We start from the raw sequence: 20,446 nt of genomic DNA on the forward strand, positions 1-20,446 counted from the left end.
GTGCTTCTGAGTAACCCACATTCCTGAAAGAGTGTGTATAGGACCTTTCAGTAGTTACAGCAACCTGCTTGCCTTTGGTCAGAGTTTCCAGTGTTTTGGTTGATGCCCTAAAGACAGAAGGCCGAGAAGGATGGCCAAGGGTTTGAAATTTTGCGCATTCAGAGCAGCTGCCAGCATCCTGGAAATATTAGGGCTCTGGTTTATTTAATTATTTGCAGCCCAGTGTTCCGTTTTCCCTTCTGTTTCTTTCCCCTGTGTGGTCCTTGATCTGACGCCGGCGTCGGCAGTGATCATAACCCTGGGTGAGTTCTCTCAGGCTCAGTGGCCAGAGTTGGTCACTGTAACTGCCGTTTTAGACAGCAGAGGTAGCTCTGGTTTGTTGTAACCCAGATGTCACCGGGAGCCCCTTGAGTCCAGAAAGTGCTTGACGGTCCCCCTCCCCGCTTTACTGCCTACTAACGATGCTGTGCATGTGATCTAAACTCAGAACAGCTGTTTTCTGAGACAGAGCATTCCCAGCTGGTGGACCAGCTGTGACACTCATCCTTTCTCCAGGTTCTAGAGGTGTTGGGGTGGCAGGGGGTAGGATAAGGCTGACCAGTCAGCTCCTGGGGTGAAGAGTGGTAGAAATCCTATAGATTTTGTTCTGGCCCAGCTCCTTCCCCTTGGTCCATCACTTCTGACCACTGCAGTCCCCACTGTATTCCAGGCCCCTGGACCTGCCCTTTAAAGGCCAGGTGATCTCCCACCTCAGTCCCTTATCTGCAGGGAAGCCTCCTAAACCTGGGCACCTCCCCTCGGAAGCCACACTCTGGACAGAGCAGTGTGGCCCCTTGTGAGAGACTGTCCTTGGGGCAGTGTGAATGAGGTCGGTTTTAACCCGGCTGCGGCCCCCTGAGGGCTCTGCTGGTGAGCGGCAGGAGGGCAGGACGAGAACCACGGGCGGGCGGGGGCAGCGCCGTCCTCAGACTCTAGGCTGTTGGAGCCTGGCCGCTGGGGCGCGAGGGTGGAGAGGAAAAGGAGTAGAAGCGTAGGCGGCTTCTGGGGTGGGGGGGGACGGGGGCACAAGGTGCTCAGCAGGGGGGCTTGAGGGAGGTCCCCGTGGTGGAGCCGCCAGTCGGGAAGGTCCCTCAAAGCTGTGTGAGAGCTGGCTCAGTGAAGAGGGAAGGGGCGGGCGGCCCAGGCAGAGAGGGGCTGACGGAGGAGAGGACTGTCGTTGGGCTGAGGTGCGGGTTAGCAGGGCACATTGCTATGATGACAGGAGAGGGTTTTTAGGGTTCCGCACCCAGACTGTGGCCAGGGTCCGTGCCTGCTGCTTCCTGCCTGGGAGGAGCCGCACAGCGGGGGCCGAAGGGTTCTGTTCAGCAGTGTCTGCTGAGAAAGACTTGGGCCTTTTCCAAGGAAGGACGCTATCAGGACAACTTCAAAGAGAGTGGGGTAGAGCCTTAAATAATCTGGTAGCTGCTGGGGAAACTTAGAAACACCAGGCGGTAGCCTCACCTCTGGCCTGAGGGACGGAGCGGCTCCCTGCTGCGGAGCTCAGCATGCTGCTGCCCCTGGCCTCCAGGCCCCCAGGGGCTGGGAGGCAGCTCCTCGGGCAGCCGTTGGGTGAGAGCAGTGGTCAGAACACGGAGAGAAGCGGCTTCTCTGTTGCCAGCGAGGACTGGCCTGGGTGAGGGGTACTCCTCAGTCCTGTGTAGGTCCCGAGCACGCTTGCCTGTCCTGCCAGCGTGTCCCAAGCGTAGGATGCCTGGTGAGGCACGATAGTACAGTAGTGGCATCTTCAGCCCGCGCTCGGTACTGTGCGTATGCCTCATCCTTAGGAGAGCTCGGTGAGGCTGGTGCTGCTGAGGAGGTGTAGACTTGGTAGGTAGTGACTGCCCGTATCGCCCACTGTGGACAGAGTGGGCCCAGTACCACTGAGGAGCGGGACACGGCAGGGAGGAGCGCTGAAACGGAGGTGGGGTTGGTCGGGGCCGCACAGGGCGTGGTAACAAAGCCACGTCAGGTGGAGGCTTCGCCTCTGGAGGAAGACCGCAGTGGGCAGGCCAGACGTGCTGGAGTGCGTTGGCACCCGGCTGGAGGACTCGGAAGCCTGACTCGGGGTCTGAGCTGCAGACATGCTGATGAACAGTCTGACCTTCCAGAGGCGTGTCTCTGGAAGCCCCTAGGAGCTAAAGCTGGTTCTTGTGTAGCATAAAGAGCTCTCCCTCGTGCTCTGTGATGGCCTGTGTGGGGAAAGAATCTTAAAAAGATACACACATAAGTGATTTACTTTGTACAGCAGAAATTAACACAACACTGTAAGTCAACTATACTCCAATAAAAAATGTTTTTAGATTCTCATTGCAAGAAAAAATAAAAACTTTGGTTCTTGGAGCTGTGGGGAGTGGTTATTAGGGTGTAAACTACAACTTGATAGTATTCTAAAAATTTAGAGGCCAGAACCCTTTCCCAAAAAAAGACCTGCTTTTAACAGGGAATAGAAATTTGGGAAACTGAAGGTCTTGGGCTGAAAGACAGAAAGTGCTCAGGGGGGTCAAATACAAATCCAAGGGAAATAGGTCTGTAACCTTTGGTTAGAAGAAGGGGTTTCTGGTCTAATTCAAACCTGGACCAGAGGCCTCCATAGAGTTATATGTCACATACTTTTGATGGACTAACAGTCTGTATAACAGAAGTTTTTTTATTTTCCTAACTGAAATCTTACTGGTCAGAAGCTATTTAACTGTTTCTTTTCCCTTGGAAACCCTCAGAGAAAGCGTCGTGGTGGGACAGTAAATTCTAGACAAGCCCAGAAGCGAACTCGGGAAACCACCTCCCCACCTGAGATGGCCTTGGAGGCAGAACCTATAGAGCTCGTGGAAAGCGGTAAGATTGCCAGCGACCCTGGGCATCAGTTGGCAGCCAACCGGCCTGGTGCAGGCTACACAACCTGTGGGCCTCAGTTTCCTCATCTGAAATGGGGGTTAAGGGGTGTGTATGTGTATATGAGGATAATGGAGTGTGTGTGTGTGTGTGTGTGTGTGAGGATAATGGCATGTGTGTTTATGAGGATAATAGCATATGTACACACGTGGATAATGGTGTGTGTATGTATGAGGATAATGGCATGTGTGTGCATGCAGATAAAGGCATATATGTATGAGGATAATGTGTGTGTGTGTATAGGAGGGTAATGGCATGTGTGCGTGTGGATCATGGTGTGTGTGTGTGAGGATAATTGTGCGCGTGGATGATGTGTATGCATGCGGATAATGAATGGCATGTGTGTATATAAGGATAATGGCATGTCTGTATGTGAGGATCATGACGTGTGTGCAGATCATGGCGTGTGTGAACACATGAATAATGGGGCGGCTGTGTGTGTGTGTGTGTGTGTGTGTGTGTGTATCATGGTGTGTGAACACATGAATAATGGGGCGGCTGTGTGTGTGTGGATCATGGTGTGTGTGCAGATCATGGCGTGTGTGAACACATGAATAATGGGGCGGCTGTGTGTGTGTGTGTGGATCATGGCATGTGAACACATGAATAATGGGGCGGCTGTGTGTGTGTGGATCATGGTGTGTGTGCAGATCATAGCGTTGTGTGAACACATGAATAATGGGGCGGCTGTGTGTGTGTGTGTGTGTGTGTGGATCATGGCGTGTGTGTGTGTGGATCATGGCGTGTGTGTGTGCGCAGTAGCTCTGTAGAGCTCTTCTGGCTCTGAAATGCGTCCGTGACATGGAACACTGGGAACTGTGCTTGGCAGATGGCACTGTGCGAGGTTTCGCTCAGTCACTGTTCGTGAGACCCACGGTGTCAGACTCCGCGGTCCCAGCTGAGAGCCGGAGGGAGGCAGGGCTGCCCGGGCCTGACCAGCCGCCCTGTGAGGCTGCACAGTGTGGGTGTGGACACTGCTGGGCCCACCTTTTCTCTTTGAAGTTGTGTCTCAAATTACTTGGCCTCGGGAAGTACTCAGGTTTCTTCTCTCCTTCATTAGGACAAACGGTTGCCCCAGAAGGCAGACCTGTGTACAGACCTTCCTGGGTTGGAGGGCGTTTGGTGCGGGCAGAGGCAGGTTGACTTCTTCCCCTCCGCTTGCCCTCTCAGGGGAGGGGCGGACGGCCTGTGTCAGGTCCTGTGCTCTGCACACAGTCAGGTCGCTTTTATAATTATGAGGTGTGAAAACTGACGCTTGGAGAGAAGCGGACGACCTGAGGCCGTGTCCTGGCCCTTCAGGGAGTGAAGCCCTCCGCGTTGTCTCTGGTCTCTGACCTCACTGCTGACAGACTTGTGCAGCCCTGGGCCACCCCGCTTCCCCTGCCCACCCCCCAGCAGGCGCACGGCCCACACCTGCTTCTCGAAGGGCTGAGGCTCGCTGCTCTCTGCTGTGGCATTTTCCGTCCTCGGTTAGCCCCACACCCACGTGCAGGACTCCGTGCACAAGCTACCCTTTGGCATATTTTTTATTGTTAGAACCCAAAATTGTGTTCACCAGAAAGAGAAACAGTTCTGTAAGTTATGATAGATCCATTATGGACCGTTCTTTAAAAAAAAAAAATCATTTTGTATAATTTACGTTGGAATCTTTGATATATTACGGTTTTTATTCCTGTGAACTTTTTAATCCAAGAGAACAAAAATTTGAATATGTTAAATGTATTACAAGTCACATTCCCCAAATATTAACTATTATTTCTAGAACTTCTTCCCTCCTACTTTTTAATGTTACTAATAATAGAAACAGAGATGGTTATAAATCTTTCAGTTTATAGAAATGGAGGTTGTGCACTGCCAGACCTCAGTGCTGGTAACCGTTTGGCACACATCCTTCCCACTTGGCCCGTGCGTGGGTAGACATGCACTGTACTCTTGGGCTCAAAGGCAAGTTGCAGGGCAGGCTCAACCTCTCTTGGCAAGTTGGGGTTTTGGGGGACCAGTGAGTAAACCGTTGTGGCCCAACCAGGTTGTGAAGCGCTTGACAGGCTAAATGGAGATTAAAATGTAGCTGATGAAGAATACAGCCTGTGCCGTGTGGAGCACAGCCTGACCTGAGGTTGGGGGAGCGAAGCTTTCAGACAGACCCGCCCCAAAGCCCAAGCCCAGCGCGCTCGGTCCCTTCCTGGCTGTGCACCCCCACCCACCCTGGGTGACCCGCTGCCTCCCCGCTGTGAATGAGCAGGGGTGGGGTGTGGAGGCCAGCAGTGGCAGCGTGACGCCACGGGGAGGGGGGGTGTTGGTTAAACCGCGCGGTGGCGTTCAGAGCAGGACTCGGGGGTGGGCACTGCTCGCCCCTTCATTGCCGTGCCTTAGGAGTGTTAGTCTGGCATAGGCCGTGTCCTGTTAGTTACCACATTAATGAGACTGAGCGGTGTGCCTTCACTTTCCCTCTAAAACTTGTTAAAACGCTTTATTTTGAAGCGGGAGACGAAATAGTGGACCTCACCTGTGAATCTTTAGAGCCTGTGGTCGTCGACCTGACTCACAATGACTCTGTCGTGGTAAGTGGGGGAGCCTGAGCATTGGTGCTCTTGGCGGTGGGCCCCTGGCTGGCACGTCCAAAGGCCTTGGTCACGGGTTACAGCACTCAAGGTGGAAAATGTTTCAGGAAAATCATTTCTTGTGACTTTATTGCTTTAATTAATCACAAGTGAGCCTCCTTTGCATAGCTGGGGAGAACTCTGAGGCTTGGTCTCTCTTTAGTCCCTGATTCCACCTTTAACACCAGCTGCATGACCTTGGGCAAGTTACTTAACCTCCTTCACTTGTCCACAAAATGAGGATAATGCCATCTGTGTCAGTAGGGTACTGTGAGGATTAGAAGAATCCTGTGTTTGAGTGCCTGGCACTCCACGCCAGGCACTGTAAAGCCCAGTAAACGTGAGTTTACACCCTCTTGGCTGGTGGGAATGGGGATGTTAGCTGAGCACTGCCGGGGGGTCTTGAGGACTGGAAGCCACTACCGTGGAGCAGGCAGGGCCCCTGCACTGCCCGCTGGTGCCCGACGGTGCCATGGCTCCCAGATGGTGGAGCCTGGGAGCTGCTGCCGCCGCCGCCCCCCCCCCCCCCCCCCCAGGGTACCCTCCTGCCCCTGCGTGGCCTCCAGGAAGGAGACCTGCTTAGGGATGGGGAAGCCGCTCCTGCAGCCCAGCTCCCCCAAGTAGGGTGCCTCCCCAGGTGGGGCTGGGAGTCTGCTCAGCCCGCCCGCGTCCTGAGGGCACCCTTGTGTCTCAGGATGCTGCTGATAGAGGGCACAGGTGTGCGGAGCGGGGGCAGACCTTGTGGTGCTGCTGAGGACTGGTTTGCTGGGGCAGGCGGAGGTTGCTGGTAGCCAAGTCTCCCCTCGGTCTAGGGGCCCATGGTCTTGGGGCTATCCTGGCTGTGCTTAGAACCTCAGGGTTACGCTGAGAAGCTTTGAGCCTTCAAAAGAAGCAAGAGTGTGAGGACAGGGAACTGACCTGATGAGATTTACACTCTGGGCCCAGTTTGAAACTGCTGGGCTATCTGGCTGTGTGTCCGTCCGTCACATTCTGCCCCCACCCCCCCAAAGGCCAGGCAGCTGCTCCTGCTGAGCCTGTCAGCTGTCCCAGCGCCGGGGACACCGCTCCTGAGCAGGAGGCAGTCATTTCCCTGGAGATAACTCTCAGTGGCTTAGCTGTCAGTGGTCCCCGCTGGGCCTGTGAGTGTTTTCTAAGGCGCATACATCCAGCTCTGCTGCTATTCCTGGCAAGCTCCCTGAGGTTCTGAGAAGACAGTTGAGTCTGGCACCTGGGCTGAAGCCTGCAGCTCCGTTGCTGATTAACACGTCAAAGTGCCGCCAGTCCTTCTTGCCCCCAGCACCTGGTGTCCACCTGTGGTGTGCCAGGCCCTGGGGAGATGGCCAGGATTCTGCCCACACGGGGACGCTGATGGCTGCTGTTGAGTGGCAGGCCAGCACCCTCATTCCCCTAGTTCGCCCTGGTTTTGTTTTGATGGTTGCTCTGCCTTCCCTGCGTGGGCTGCTTTTCTGAGTGCTCTAGGCTCCTCCTGTGTCCCTGGCTGTGGAGAGTCACTGGGAGACACTGGACAGGAAGGCTGGCACTGGGGGCTGTCCTGGGAGCGGGTGGGGAGCCTGGGCAGGTAGTTGGGTGGAGGGGAGACCAGCTTGAGAAGCAGGGGTTCCGGGTTCTGGTGGAGGATTCCCCTTCCTCTGGCCTCAGTGTTCCCAGACATAGAATAATTGGAATTTGATAGCATCCCTTTTAGTCTAATCGTTCTTCATCTTTTGTTGATAATTGTTTTAACAAGTCCAAACGCCAGTTTTAAAATTTACAGTGAGAAGTATATCTAGGCTGAAATTCTCACTGAGCAGGTCCACTTGGAATACCTGATAATGTTACTGACACAAGACGAGGGGCCTCTATTAGAGGGGCTACAGGGTCAGGGTCACCTCAGATGCCACATTCAGGAGAGTGAAATGATTGTGTTGTTTCCCAGATTGGGGTAATCTTACCAGCCCCCCAGAATCCAGGGGATAGACTAAGTGTACTACTTGGACCCTGTCCGGGAGTAGCTTGGCATCGTTACACCCCAGGACCACGGTAGAACTTTGGTGAACCCTCTTAAGACTGAAGGAGAAACTACAGACTGTTTCTCCAGGGTGTGTGTTCCCTCGGCGGTTGCCGGGCAGTGACCCCTGTCTTACAGAGAGGCCACTCCCACCCAGGCTCCCCACCACTGCGCTTCTAGCCCATCTGGTGTTGCCGGGGTCCTCCCGTGAGCTTTCTGTGTATTCTCCCCGTGACCATCGGGGTCCAGTACCTTTTCGTGCTTAGTGGGGGCTCGTTTTCCTCTTTGGTGTGTTGCCTGTTGGGATTTTTTTTTTTTTTTTTTTTTAAACTGAATCTTTGCTCATTTTTCCTTGTGACTGCCTGCCTTGTTATTTTTATTAGTTGGAGGCTAATTACTTTACAACATTGCAGTGGTTTTTGTCATACATTGAAATGAATTAGCCATGGATTTACATGTATTTCCCGTCCCGGTCCCCCCTCCCATCTCCCTCTCCACCCGATCCCTCTGGGTCTTCCCAGTGCACCAGCCCCGAGCACTTGTCTCATGCATCCAACCTGGGCTGGTGATCTGTTTCACCCTATATAATACACATGTTTCGATGCTGTTCTCTTGAAACATCCCACCCTCGCCTTCTCCCACAGAGTCCACAAGTCTGTTCTATACATCTGTGTCTCTCTTTCTGTTTTGCATATAGGGTTATCGTTACCATCTTTCTAAATTCTATATATGTGTTAGTATACTGTAATGGTCTTTATCTTTCTGGCTTACTTCGCTCTGTATAATGGGCTCCAGTTTCACCCATCTCATTAGAACTGATTCAAATGAATTCTTTTTAATGGCTGAGTAAGATTCCATGGTGTATAGGTACCACAGCTTCCTCATCCATTCGTCTGCTGATGGGCATCTAGGTTGCTTACATGTCCTGGCAATTAAAAATAGTGCTGCGATGAACATTGGGGTGCATGTGTCTCTTTCAGATCTGGTTTCCTCGGTGTGTATGCCCAGAAGTGGAATTGCTGGGTCATATGGCAGTTCTGTTTCCAGCTTTTTAAGAAATCTCCACACTGTTTTCCATAGTGGCTGTACTAATTTGCATTCCCACCAACAGTGTAAGAGGGTTCCCTTTTCCACACCCTCTCCAGCATTTATTGCTTGTAGACTTTTGGATAGCAGCCATCCTGACTGGCGTATAATGGTACCTCATTGTGGTTTTGATTTGCATTTATTTCTCTGATAATGAGTGATGTTGAGCATCTTTTCATGTGTTTGTTAGCCATCTGTATGTCTTCCTTGGAGAAATGTCTGTTTAGTTCTTTGGCCCATTTTTTGATTGGGTCATTTATTTTTCTGGAGTTGAGCTGGAGGAGTTGCTTGTATATTTTTGAGATTAGTCCTTTGTCTGTTGCTTCGTTTGCTATTATTTTCTCCCAATCTGAGGGCTGTCTTTTCACCTTATAGTTTCCTTTGTTGTGCAAAAGCTTTTAAGTTTCATTAGGTCCCATTTGTTTATTTTTGCTTTTGTTTCTAATATTCTGGGATGTGGGTCATAGAGGATCCTGTTGTGATATGTCGGAGAGTGTTTTGCCTATGTTCTCCTCTAGGAGTTTTATAGTTTCTGGTCTTACATTTAGATCTTTAATCCATTTTGAGTTTATTTTTGTGTATGGTGTTAGAAAGTGTTCTAGTTTCATTCTTTTACATCGGTGGTTGACCAGTTTTCCCAGCACCACTTGTTAAAGAGGTTGTCTTCTTTCCATTGTATATCCTTGCCTCCTTTGTCGAAGATAAGGTGACCATAGGTTTGTGGATTTATCTCTGGGCTTTCTATTCTGTTCCGTTGATCTATATTTCTGTCTTTGTGCCAGTACCATACTGTCTTGATGACTGTGGCTTTGTAGTATAGTCTGAAGTCAGGCAGGTTGATTCCTCCAGTTCCATTCTTCTTTCTCAAGGTTACTTTGGCTATTCGAGGTTTTTTGTATTTCCATACAAATTGTGAAATTATTTGTTCTAGTTCTGTGAAAAATACCGTTGGTAGTGTGATAGGGATTGCATTGAATCTGTAGATTGCTTTGGGTAGTATAGCCATTTTGACAATATTGATTCTTCCAATCCATGAACACGGTATATTTCTCCATCTGTTTGTGTCCTCTTTGATTTCTTTCATCAGTGTTTTATAGTTTTCTATGTATAGGTCTTTTGTTTCTTTAGGTAGATATACTCCTAAGTATTTTATTGTTTTTGTTGCAATGGTGAATGGTATTGTTTCCTTAATTTCTCTTTCTGTTTTTTCATTGTTAGTGTATAGGAATGCAAGAGATTTCTGTGTGTCAGTTTTATATCCTGCAACTTGACTGTATTCGTTGATTAGCTCTAGTAATTTTCTGGTAGAGTCTTTAGGGTTTTCTATGTAGAGGATCATGTCATCTGCAAACAGAGAGAGTTTCACTTATTCTTTTCCTATCTGGATTCCTTTTACTTCTTTTTCTGCCCTGATTGCTGTGGCCAACACTTCCAAAACTATGTTGAATAGTAGTGGTGAGAGTGGGCACCCTTGTCTTGTTCCTGATTTCAGGGGAAATGCTTTCAATTTTTCACCATTGAGGGTGATGCTTGCTGTGGGTTTGTCATATATAGCTTTTATTATGTTGAGGTATGTTCCTTCTATTCCTGCTTTCTGGAGAGTTTTAATCATAAATGGATGTTGAATTTTGTCAAAGGCTTTTTCTGCATCTATTGAGATAATCATATGGTTTTTATCTTTCAATTTGTTAATGTGGTATATTACATTGATTGATTTGTGGATATTAAAGAATCCTTGCATTCCTGGGATAAAGCCCACTTGGTCATGGTGTATGATTTTTTTAATATGTTGTTGGATTCTGTTTGCTAGAATTTTGTTAAGGATTTTTCCATCTATGTTCATCAGTGATATTGGCCTGTAGTTTTCTTTTTTTGTGGCATCTTTGTCTGGTTTTGGAATTAGGGTGATGGTGGCCTCATAGAATGAGCTTGGAAGTTTACCTTCTTCTGCAATTTTCTGGAAGAGTTTGAGTAAGATAGGTGTTAGCTCTTCTCTAAATTTTTGGTAGAATTCAGCTGTGAAGCCATCTGGTCCTGGGCTTTTGTTTGCTGGAAGATTTCTGATTACAGTTTCAATTTCCTTGCTTGTGATGGGTTTGTTAAGATCTTCTATTTCTTCCTGGTTCAGTTTTGGAAAGTTATACTTCTCTAAGAACTTGTCCATTTCTTCCAAGTTGTCCATTTTATTGGCATAGAGGTGCTGGTAGTAGTCTCTTACGATCCTTTTTCCTTGTGACTGCCTGCCTTGTCTCATTTTTTTAATAAATTCTAAATATGAGCCTGCCGTTAGTTGTGTATTGAATCTTCTATTCAGAGGCTTGTCTTTTCTCTTTTTTGTTTATATACAAAGGGTCTTAATATAGTTGAATTTATCAATTTTGTTGATGAAAATCCTGTACCATAAAAATTTGTTCCTATATTCATAAAGTATCACTGTTTAACATTTCACATTTAGGTCTATAATCCACTTGAATTGTGTATGGTTTGAGATAAGATTAGATAACCTGTTAGTAACGAGATGGTTGGATGGCATCACCAACTCAATGGGCATGAGTTTGAGCAAGCTCTGGGAGATGGTGAAGGACAGGGAAGCCTGGCATGCTGCAGTCCATGGGGTCGCAAAGAGCTGGACATGACTGAGCAACTGAACACCAAGATTAGATACTTCACAGTAAACTTTATATCCTGGAGTAATTTTGCAAGTCTTTTGATAGGAGATTTATTCCTAGGTATGTAGTATTTTAGGATGCTATAAATGGTGTTTAAAATTTTTCATTTATTTTTAATTTTGATTTGCTAATATGAAGAAATGAAATTGATTTTTCTTTTTTTAGTCTAACAATTCTTAATCTGTAAATCTTTTGAATTTTTGTGTATATAGAGCAAGTTTTGGTTCTTCACGATTTTTTTTTTTTTCTTGGTCTTACCACATTGGCTAAAAAATTCATCATTGGCTGAGTAAGGCTGAGTAAAAACAGTGACAGTCATGGGCATTCTTGTTTCATTCAAAATCTGAAAGAGTCCTTTCAGTTCTACCATTAAATAAGACCTCTGCTATAAGGTTTCTGATTTTGTCGATACCCTTACCAGAGTGGAGAAGTTTCTCTTTTTCATGTTTGGCTGTAAGTTTCATCTTGAATCAGTTTTGAAATTTAAGTCTCATCTAATGATGATTTTTTTTCCCCTTTCATAGGTTGAAGTGGAAAATTACATTGGTTTCTAGTGTTAAACCACTTAAGCATTGTGGTTGTAACATAATTTTTTTTTCTATGTTGCTAGACTCAGTTTGCCAATATTTTATATATAATTTTTGCCACAATTTTTGTGAGTTTAGATTGATGGTCGGTAATTTTTCTTTATAAAGTTCTGGTATCAGAGTTTTGGTATCTTTACAAAGTGATTTGGGGACCTTTTTTGCTGTTCTTCAGAAGATTTTGTGAGATTGGGACTATTCCTCCTTTGAATAGTTGGTAGAACTCTACAGAGAGAGCACTTCAATTCAGTCTCTCAGTCGTGTCCAGGGCTTTACTACCCCATGGACTGCAGCACGCCAGGCCTCCCTGTCTGTCACCAACTCCTGGAGCTTGCTTAAACTCATGTCCATCGAGTCGGTGATGCCATCCAACCATCTCATCCTCTGTTGTCCCCTTCTCCTCCCACTTTCAATCTAAAAGACCCAGCATCAGGGTCTTTTTCAGTGAGTCAGTTCTTCACATCAGGTGGCCAAAGTATTGGAGTTTCAGCTTCAGCATCAGTCCTTCCAGTGAATATTCAGGACTGATTTCCTTTAGGATGGACTGGTTGGATCTCCTTGCAGTCCAAGTGACTCTCAAGAGTCTTCTCCAGCACCACAGTTCAAAAGCATCAATTCTTTGGTGCTCAGCTTTCTTTATAGTCCAACTCTCACATCCATACATGACTGCTAGAAAAACCATAGCTTTGACTAGATGGACCTTTGTTAGCAAAGTAATGTCTCTGCTTTTTAATATGCTATTTAGGTTTGTCATAGCTTTTCTTTCAAGGAGCAAGCGTCTTTTAATTTCATGGCTGCAGTCATTTGCAGTGATTTTGGAGCCCCAAAAAATAAAGTTTGTCAGTGTTTGCCATGAAGTGATGGGACCAGATGCCGTGATTTTAGTTTTCTGAATGTTGAGTTTTAAGCCAGCTTTTTCACTCTCTCACTTTCATCAAGAGGCTCTTCAGTTCCTTTTCACTTTCTGCGATGAGGCTGTTGTCATCTGCATATCTGAGGTTGTTGACATTTCTCCGAGCAATTTTGATTCCAGCTTGTGCTTCATCCAGCTTGGCATTTCACATGATACTCTGCATGTAAGTTGAATAAGCACTTGACAGTATACAGCCTTGACGTACTCCTTTCCCAGTCTGGAACCAGTCTGTTGTTCCATGCCAGTTCTAACTGTTGCTTCTTGACCTACATACAGGTTTCTCAGGAGGCAGGTAAGGTGGTCTGATAGTCCCATCTCTTGAAGAATTTTCCACAGTTTATTGTGATATACACAGTCAAAGGCTTTGGCGTGATCAATAAAGCAGAAGTAGCGTTTTAGTAGGTTTCGGTAATTATTGGGGCTTTTCTGGTGGCTGAGACGATAAAGATGCTGCCTGCAATGCAGGAGGTCTAGTTTTGATTCCTGAGTCAGGAGGATCCCCTGGAGGAGGGCATGGCACTGCACTCCAGTATTCTTGCCTGGAAAATCCCATGGACAGAGGAACCTGGTGGGCTATAGTCCATGCAGTCGAAAAGAACTGGATATGACTGAGCAACTACGTGTTCATGCTTTGGTAATTATTGGGCTTCCCTGGTGGCTCAGATGGGAAAGAATCTGCCTGCAATGCAGGAGACCTGGGTTCAGTCCCTGGGTCAGGAAGATTTTCCTGGAGAAGGAAATGGCAACCCACTCCAGTACTCTTGTCTGGAGAATCCCATGGACAGAGGGAGCCTGTTGGGATACAGTTCATGGGGTCGCAAAGAGTTGAACACAAGTGGTCAGCTTTCACTTTTCATTTCACTTTGTTAATTATACTTTGTAGGAATTTGTTGATTTCATCTAAAATTTTCATTTTTATTGGCATAAATTTGTGATGTTTTCAGTTCTGTGGAATCTGTAGTGATGTCTCATTTCTGAAACTGGTTGTGTTTTCTGTTTTTTTTTTTTTTTAGCGTTTTATTAGATCTTTCAAAGAACCAACTTTTAGCTTTGTGTATCCTTTTTCTTATAAGTTTGTTTTCATTCATTGGTTTTTCCTTTCTTTGAGTTATTTTGCTAATTTTCATCATTTCTTTTTTAATATGTGAATTAAAGATTATATTATCTTTAGCTATATCCTACAAATTATGTTTATGGCAGAAAGTGAAGAGGAACTAAAAAGCCTCTTGATGAAAGTGAAAGAGGAGAGTGAAAAAGTTGGCTTAAAGCTCAACATTCAGAAAACTAAGATCATGGCATCTGGTCCCATCACTTCATGGGAAATAGATGGGGAAACAGTGTCAGACTTTTTTTTGGGCTCCAAAACCACTGCAGATGGTGATTGCAGCCATGAAATTAAAAGACACTTACTGCTTGGAAGGAAAGTTATGACCAACCTAGAGAGCATATTAAAAAGCAGAGACATTACTTTGCCAACAAAGGTTCTTCGAGTCAAGGCTATGGTTTTTCCAGTGGTCACGTATGGATGTGAGTTGAACTGTGAAGAAAGCTGAGCACCGAAAAATTGACGCTTTTGAACTGTGGTATTGGAGGAGACTCTTGAGAGACCCTTGGACTGCAAGGAGATCCAAGCAGTCCTTCTTAAAGGAGATCAGTCCTGGGTATTCATTTGAAGGGCTGACGCTGAAGCTGAAACTCCAGTACTTTAGCCATGTCATGTGAAGAGTTGACTCATTGGAAAAGACCCTGATGCTGGGAGGGATTGCGGGCAGGAGGAGAAGGGGATGACAGAGGATGAGATGGCTGGATGGCATCACCAACTCGATGCGTGTGAATTTTAGTAAGCTCTGGGAGTTGGTGATGGACAGGAAGGCCTGGCGTGCTGTGATTCATGGGGTCGCAAAGAGTCGGACACAACTGAGCGACTGAACTGAACAAATTATGTTATTGTCCATCAGCTAGGAGATGACTCAAGGTTACAGGAAGGGCATGGAGCTGGGAGGCCAGGCTGTGGGTCCATTCTTTTTTGTCCTTTGGGCAAGAAGTCTTATCTCCGAGCTCTTTTTCCTTTGAACATGGTGACATAGTCATCACCAGTGAAGGGAGCTCTCTGGCCACCATGTATTCATTTGTTTTTCAGTCACTAAGCCTTGTCTGGCTCTTTGCGGCCCCATGGACTGCAGCACACCAGGCTCCTCTGTCCTCCACTGTCTCCCCGAGTTTGCTCAAACTCGTCCATTGAGTCATGATGCCATCCAACGTCCATCTTCTGTCGTCCTCTTCTCCTTCTGCCCTCAATCTTTCCCAGCATCAGGGTCGTTTCCAATGAGTCAGCTCTTTGCATTAAGTGGCCAAAGTATTGGCACTTCAGCATCTGTCCTTCCAATGAATATTCAGGACTGATTTCCTTTAGGATTGACTAGTTTGATCTCTTTGCAGTCCCAAGAGACTCTTCAAGAGTCTTCTCCAACACCACAGTTCAAAAACATCAATTCTTTGGCGCTCAGCCTTCTTTATGGTTCAACTTTCACATCCATACATGACTACTGGAAAAACCATGGCTTTAATTATGCAGACCTTTATCGGCAAAGTGATATCTCTGCTTTCCATGTGGTTTTTGGTTTACTTTGCTCAGATCCATCAGAGAAAGTACTGTTTATGGCAGCTGTAGGGTTAGAAATATATTTCTTAAATTACAAGACTTGAAAGTTGAAATGACTCCTTGATCCATGGGCTGCAGGATGTTGTGTTACTCGGCAAGAAAACAGCATTTGTCTCGTTGTCCATCTCCAGAGAGCTCTTGGATGATCGGGTTCATTGTCAGTGAGAGGGAATGTTTTGAACGAAATCTTTTTCTGAGCAGTATGTGTCAGTTTAAGATGGTCAGTAAATGATGTGGTGACAAGATGTGCTGCCATTCAGGCTTTGTTGTTCTGTTTATGGCACACAGGCAGAGTGGGTTGATTAAGCACCATTCTTAGGGGCTGTAGAGTTTCTGGAATGGTAAACGAGCATTACTTCAACCAGCTATCTACGCTCCTAGTGAGGGAGCCAGTCTGCCCTTCGCAGCTCTAAAGCCAGGCATGGGCTTCTCTAGCTACCCAAGTCCTGAATGTCATCTCCTTCCCAGAGAGGCTTTGTCGTACACTGAGAACCTGCTGTTTAGTGTAGCCACCCACATCAGTGACCTTGGCTGGCTCTCTTGGGTAACTCAGCAGTTGCAGCTTCACCTTTGCACTCTGATGTGCCAGAGACAGCGTCTTTCCTTTGACCTTGGGATCCAACCCCTGCCAGCTTCACACTGTGCAGCTTCCTCCCCTCTCCGTTCTCACGGAATTGAAGAGGTTGGGGTCTTGCTCTGCCTTGGGCTTTGGTTTATGGAAACACTGTGGCTGGTTGGATCTTCCGTCCAGTCCAACTCCGACTTTCACCCCGTCAGCAGTAAGCCTGTTCACTTTCTTATCGTTGTGCATTCACTGGAGGAGCACTTCACATTTCCGTGAGGAACTTTTCCTTTGCATTCACAAGCCAGCTAATTGGTGCAGGAGGCCTGGCTTTTGGCCTGTCTTAACCTTTGAAGTGCCTTCCTCACTAAGCTTCGTCATTTCTAGGTTGGGATTTAAAGTGAGATATGCAGCTCTTCTTTCGCTTCAACACTGCAAGGCCGTTGTAAGGTGACTTATTGGCCTGTATTCAGTATTGTTGTGTCTAGGATGTAGGGAGGCTCAAGAAGAGGGAGGGAGTCATGGGACAGTTGGTCTGTGGAACAGTCAGAGTGTATATTTATCACTTAAGCTCATCATCTTATATTGGTGAGGTTCGTGATGCCCCAAAACAGTTAGGGTACTTATATCAGAAATCACTGATTAGATAGAGCCGTGATGACTATAGCAACAATGAGAAAGTTTGAGATGCTGTGAGAATTCCTGGACGCTGACACAGACACGAAGTGAGCAGATGCTGTTGGGAACAGTGGGGGCAGCAGGGCTGCCAGGGACGTCAGCGTGTCAGAACCACAGCACGTGCCAAGCGAGAGGAGGCCGCTGGGTCCTCCCTGCTGGTCTCTGCCCGCCTCCAGCACAGGGCCGGGTTGGTCTCAGTCCGTGGCATGCGCTGCTCTCAGGGTCCCTGCCTGACCTCCTCTGGTCGGTAAAGCACGAAGCCTGCAAAGCCTTCTCCCAGTAAGGCCCCGTCTCTGGCAGTAGCCTGTGTGGCAGGTGGTGGGCTGCAGGCCCCTGGTGCCCTTGGCGGTGTGGCACTGGGGCCTCTGTTTGAGAAAAGGCCATGGGCAGCTCCGGGAGGGTGAGTGGTACACCCGCCCACGCAGCTCCTCGGGCCCTCAGCACCGGGCGCCGGGCTCAGCCACTCCGGCCTGGCTGCTCCCCTGAGGATCCCGCATGGGAACCAAACGTACCAGCGTGATTGTTGAAGAGTGTTAAAGAGTGCAGAATATCCTATGTCAAGTTAACTGTGTCTTTCTCTTCTGTTTTTCTCATGTTTCCAAGATTGTTGAAGGTGAGTGATCTCCCTCCTTCCTTGGGTTTGGCCGAGGGCTGGAATACCCCCTGGGGCAGCCCTGCCTGCTGCGGGGACTCACCCCGCCTCTGCTCGCAGAAGGGTTCGGGGCTCCTCCTGGGAAGACGGGAGGCTGGTCCCGAGGCGGGTGGGGCTGAGAGGCCCTTCCTTGAACAAGGACTCGCACCTTAGAGAGGAGGCGGCCGAGGAGGAACGGCCGGCGGCTGCGCCAGGACCACGCGGATAGCTGCGTGGTGAGCAGTGACGAGGAGGAGCTGGCCCGGGACAAGGACGTGTATGTGACCACCCACTCCCCCAGGAGTGCCAGGGAGGAGGCAGCGGTGGGCCTCAGGTACCAGGGGCCGTGCTGGGGGTAGGCTGTCTGCCAGGCAGCCTCTGGACACATGGGCCCTTGTCCCCGGAGTGAGCATCCCTTCTTCCTCCAGTTTCCAGTGAAGAGGCTGGGCGGAGGCAGGGTGTTAGAAATCCTGGCCCCTCGGCAAATGCTTCAATCCTGGGCTCAGGAAGGGCTTGTTGAAGCGTCTGGGTGGTGGGCGGATCCCAGGCTGGGCTCCACTATTCCCCTTGTGACCTGACCAGGTGCACCAGGCACCGCCAGGGCGTGAGAGTAGCTGAGGGTGCGCCCCAGCACCCCCGCCTCCTGCAGCGGGAATGCTTGGAGGAAGGGGGTGCTCGGCCAGCCCCTGCCCCAGACAGGGAGGCTTCAAGGGGGACTCCCGTTGTCTGCAGTTTCTCTTGCTCTCTCTTCCCCCCTTTCTCCGAGGATCCCTGTGCCATGGGACTGCCAACCTCCCAAGTGCCTGGGCTGTGGCACTTGGGCATGAGGCTGTGAGGAGGGGGCATGGGCGGCTTAGATGGAGTCACATAGCGTTAGGAACTGACCGTCCGGCTTGCTTCCCTGACGTGAGCTCTGTGCTTCTAGGCCCTCGGGCACCGTCAGCTGCCCCATCTGCATGGACGGGTACTCGGAGGTAAGCAGGCTCGGCTGCGTCTTCCCTGGTCCTGGCCTCAGGCTGCTTCAGTCAGGGAATGAGACGAGCGCTTCTCGGGTGGGCTTTTTTACGCCTGTCTTGCAGTCATGCCAGGGCTGGCACATGGCGTGGTGCACATCTGTGACGGGAGGCCATGCCTTCTCTTTGGGCTGCACAGTCTTGGACTGTGGCCCCTTCATTCCCTGCACTGCCCTGTGCCAGTCCTATGTGTTCCCCGCCCGGCCTCAGCAGACGCTGCCAGTGTTTTCCATGGCCCTGGGCCCTCTGGCTCTGCCCTACTGCTGCCTGGGGTTCCTCGAGCCCCAGGGTTTCACCTTGGGCTCTCACTGCCCAAGGGTGGCTCCTGCCTGTTTTTTGGCTTCAGAGATGCCGCCAGTACCTGCCTGAGCCGCAGAGGAGCATCCTTAGTTCTCCAGACCCCCTCCCTGCTTTCCTGCTGCAGCCCCCAGCCCCTCCCCGCTCATTCGTCATCTTAGGAACAGGCGGGAGTGGACGCTGGGGCTCCGGCTGCTCCAGTACAAGACGTGACCTGAAGGTTGTCTGTATGTTTTCCAGATTGTGCAGAATGGACGTCTCATTGTTTCTACAGAGTGTGGCCACGTCTTCTGTAGCCAGTGCCTCCGTGATTCCCTGAAGAATGCTAACACTTGCCCAACTTGCAGGAAAAAGATGAGCCACAAACGGTTCCACCCCATTTACATATGAAGTGCCGAGTGTTGCTCAGGAGAGACAAGTGGACACAGAGCCTGGCGGGCTCTCTGTGCGCCTTACGTGGCTTGTCTGCCTCCCGTTTCTTGAGCTCAAAAAGACTTGCAGAATCAACGTCCAGTGTGTAAACTGCTCTCTTGTTTCCAACCCCATCTTAGATCCTTTTGTTACCTCTAGTTGGATGCCGTGGAGCTGGAGCCAGGCCCCTCCCAGCCGGTCGACATCTCCTGGATAGTCTGGTTCTAGGGTAGAGAGAGGGAGTCAGGCATGCTGGAAATGAGAAGCATGGTTCTAGCCTCTTTCAGAAGCTGCCCGTTTGCCAAGTTTTCCCTGTTTGGAGAGTTTGCCCCATCTTCTTCCTGGTGGTGTCGTGGAGCACCAGCCCTGGTCAGAGAGCATGTAGGTCCGCCCGGCTCTCCTGGGCATGCTACCTCATCCCAGGCATCTGCCCACCGCAGTGACAAGCCACACACGGTCCGCCCAGTCTGAGGATCCCAGAAGCAAGCGTGGCCCCAGAAAGACCAACCACTGGACTTTGTTTTCCATCCCTTGTGATTTAGAGGCCACCCATGAGTCCACCTACATCGATGTCAGAGGTTCCTGCAGATCACCAAGGCCTTGGCAGGGCAATCCCTAGTTTTCTAAGAACGAAATGTGCAATAAAGCCCGTTCTTTGCCTCCTTTTCAGCAGCCCAGGAGATGTAGCACTCTCAGTGTCCTTGGGGGGGCCTCGTGTCACCTGCGGAGCAGTGCCTGTGTTGCCCCGTCCTGCTTACCACCTGTTCTCAGGACCTGGACCCGCGCCCGAGGTCACCTGGCGCAGGAGTCACAGTGGGACAGGCACGTGGCTGGGTGTCCTCTTTTCTGATAAAAATCATCCCGTGTTTACCATAGGCCCTCTGGTCCTCAGTTCCCACTGCCTAACGTCTACTCAAGCATAGACCCGGGTGGCGGTGGCAGTAATTGTGGCCTTATCAGCTGCCCACGTCCATCCTGTTGGCCAAGTCACAGCCACTTGCGACTCAAAGCTCGGCTCTCCAGACTCAAGCTGGGCGCCACCACCCCCGCAACTGACATTCATTTCAGAGGCTGCTCTTCTGGCCACTGGGCCTTGATCCTTTGGGCTTCGATTGCTCCTTAGATTTTGGTGGCAAAGTTCTGTGGCCCCTCCTCCCCAGGGCCCCAGATAACACCCTTCTGCTCAACTCCAGATGTGAGAGCCTCTGGTCCTCAAGGAGGTGGCAGAGTGGCCCGGGGGTGGCTCCTGGGGGAGAAGCCCTGCACAGCCTGCCGCCTGCACCTCCACACCCTCTTTCCTCAGAGGGCTTCAAGCCAAACCCACAGCCTTCCGTGTGAAACAGCTTCAAGATGGAAGGGGGGGGTCTCCTCTGGCGTTGCTAGCAATAACTGACCTTCAGTTTT

The 20,446-nt window shown here is 49.4% G+C and overlaps 1 protein-coding gene across 4 annotated transcripts in view; it reads left to right on the forward strand.

Moving 5' to 3' along the window:
* The window catches only part of RNF4 (ring finger protein 4), a 32,650-nt gene extending 12,931 nt beyond the window's left edge, over positions 1–19,719 (forward strand). For all 4 annotated transcript variants that reach the window (XM_070462558.1, XM_070462556.1, XM_070462557.1 and 1 more), the window contains exons 3-8: positions 2,757–2,871; positions 5,410–5,485; positions 17,206–17,217; positions 17,494–17,655; positions 18,247–18,295; positions 18,872–19,719. In XM_070462558.1, the coding sequence (XP_070318659.1) occupies positions 2,757–2,871; positions 5,410–5,485; positions 17,206–17,217; positions 17,494–17,655; positions 18,247–18,295; positions 18,872–19,021 (564 nt within the window). In that variant the 3' untranslated portion in view covers positions 19,022–19,719. The remainder of the gene's footprint in view (positions 1–2,756; positions 2,872–5,409; positions 5,486–17,205; positions 17,218–17,493; positions 17,656–18,246; positions 18,296–18,871) is intronic.
* The last annotated feature ends 727 nt before the right edge of the window (positions 19,720–20,446 follow it).

The sequence above is a fragment of the Odocoileus virginianus genome, unplaced genomic scaffold (genome assembly GCF_023699985.2).
Source record: "Odocoileus virginianus isolate 20LAN1187 ecotype Illinois unplaced genomic scaffold, Ovbor_1.2 Unplaced_Scaffold_5, whole genome shotgun sequence".
NCBI lineage: Eukaryota > Metazoa > Chordata > Mammalia > Artiodactyla > Cervidae > Odocoileus > Odocoileus virginianus.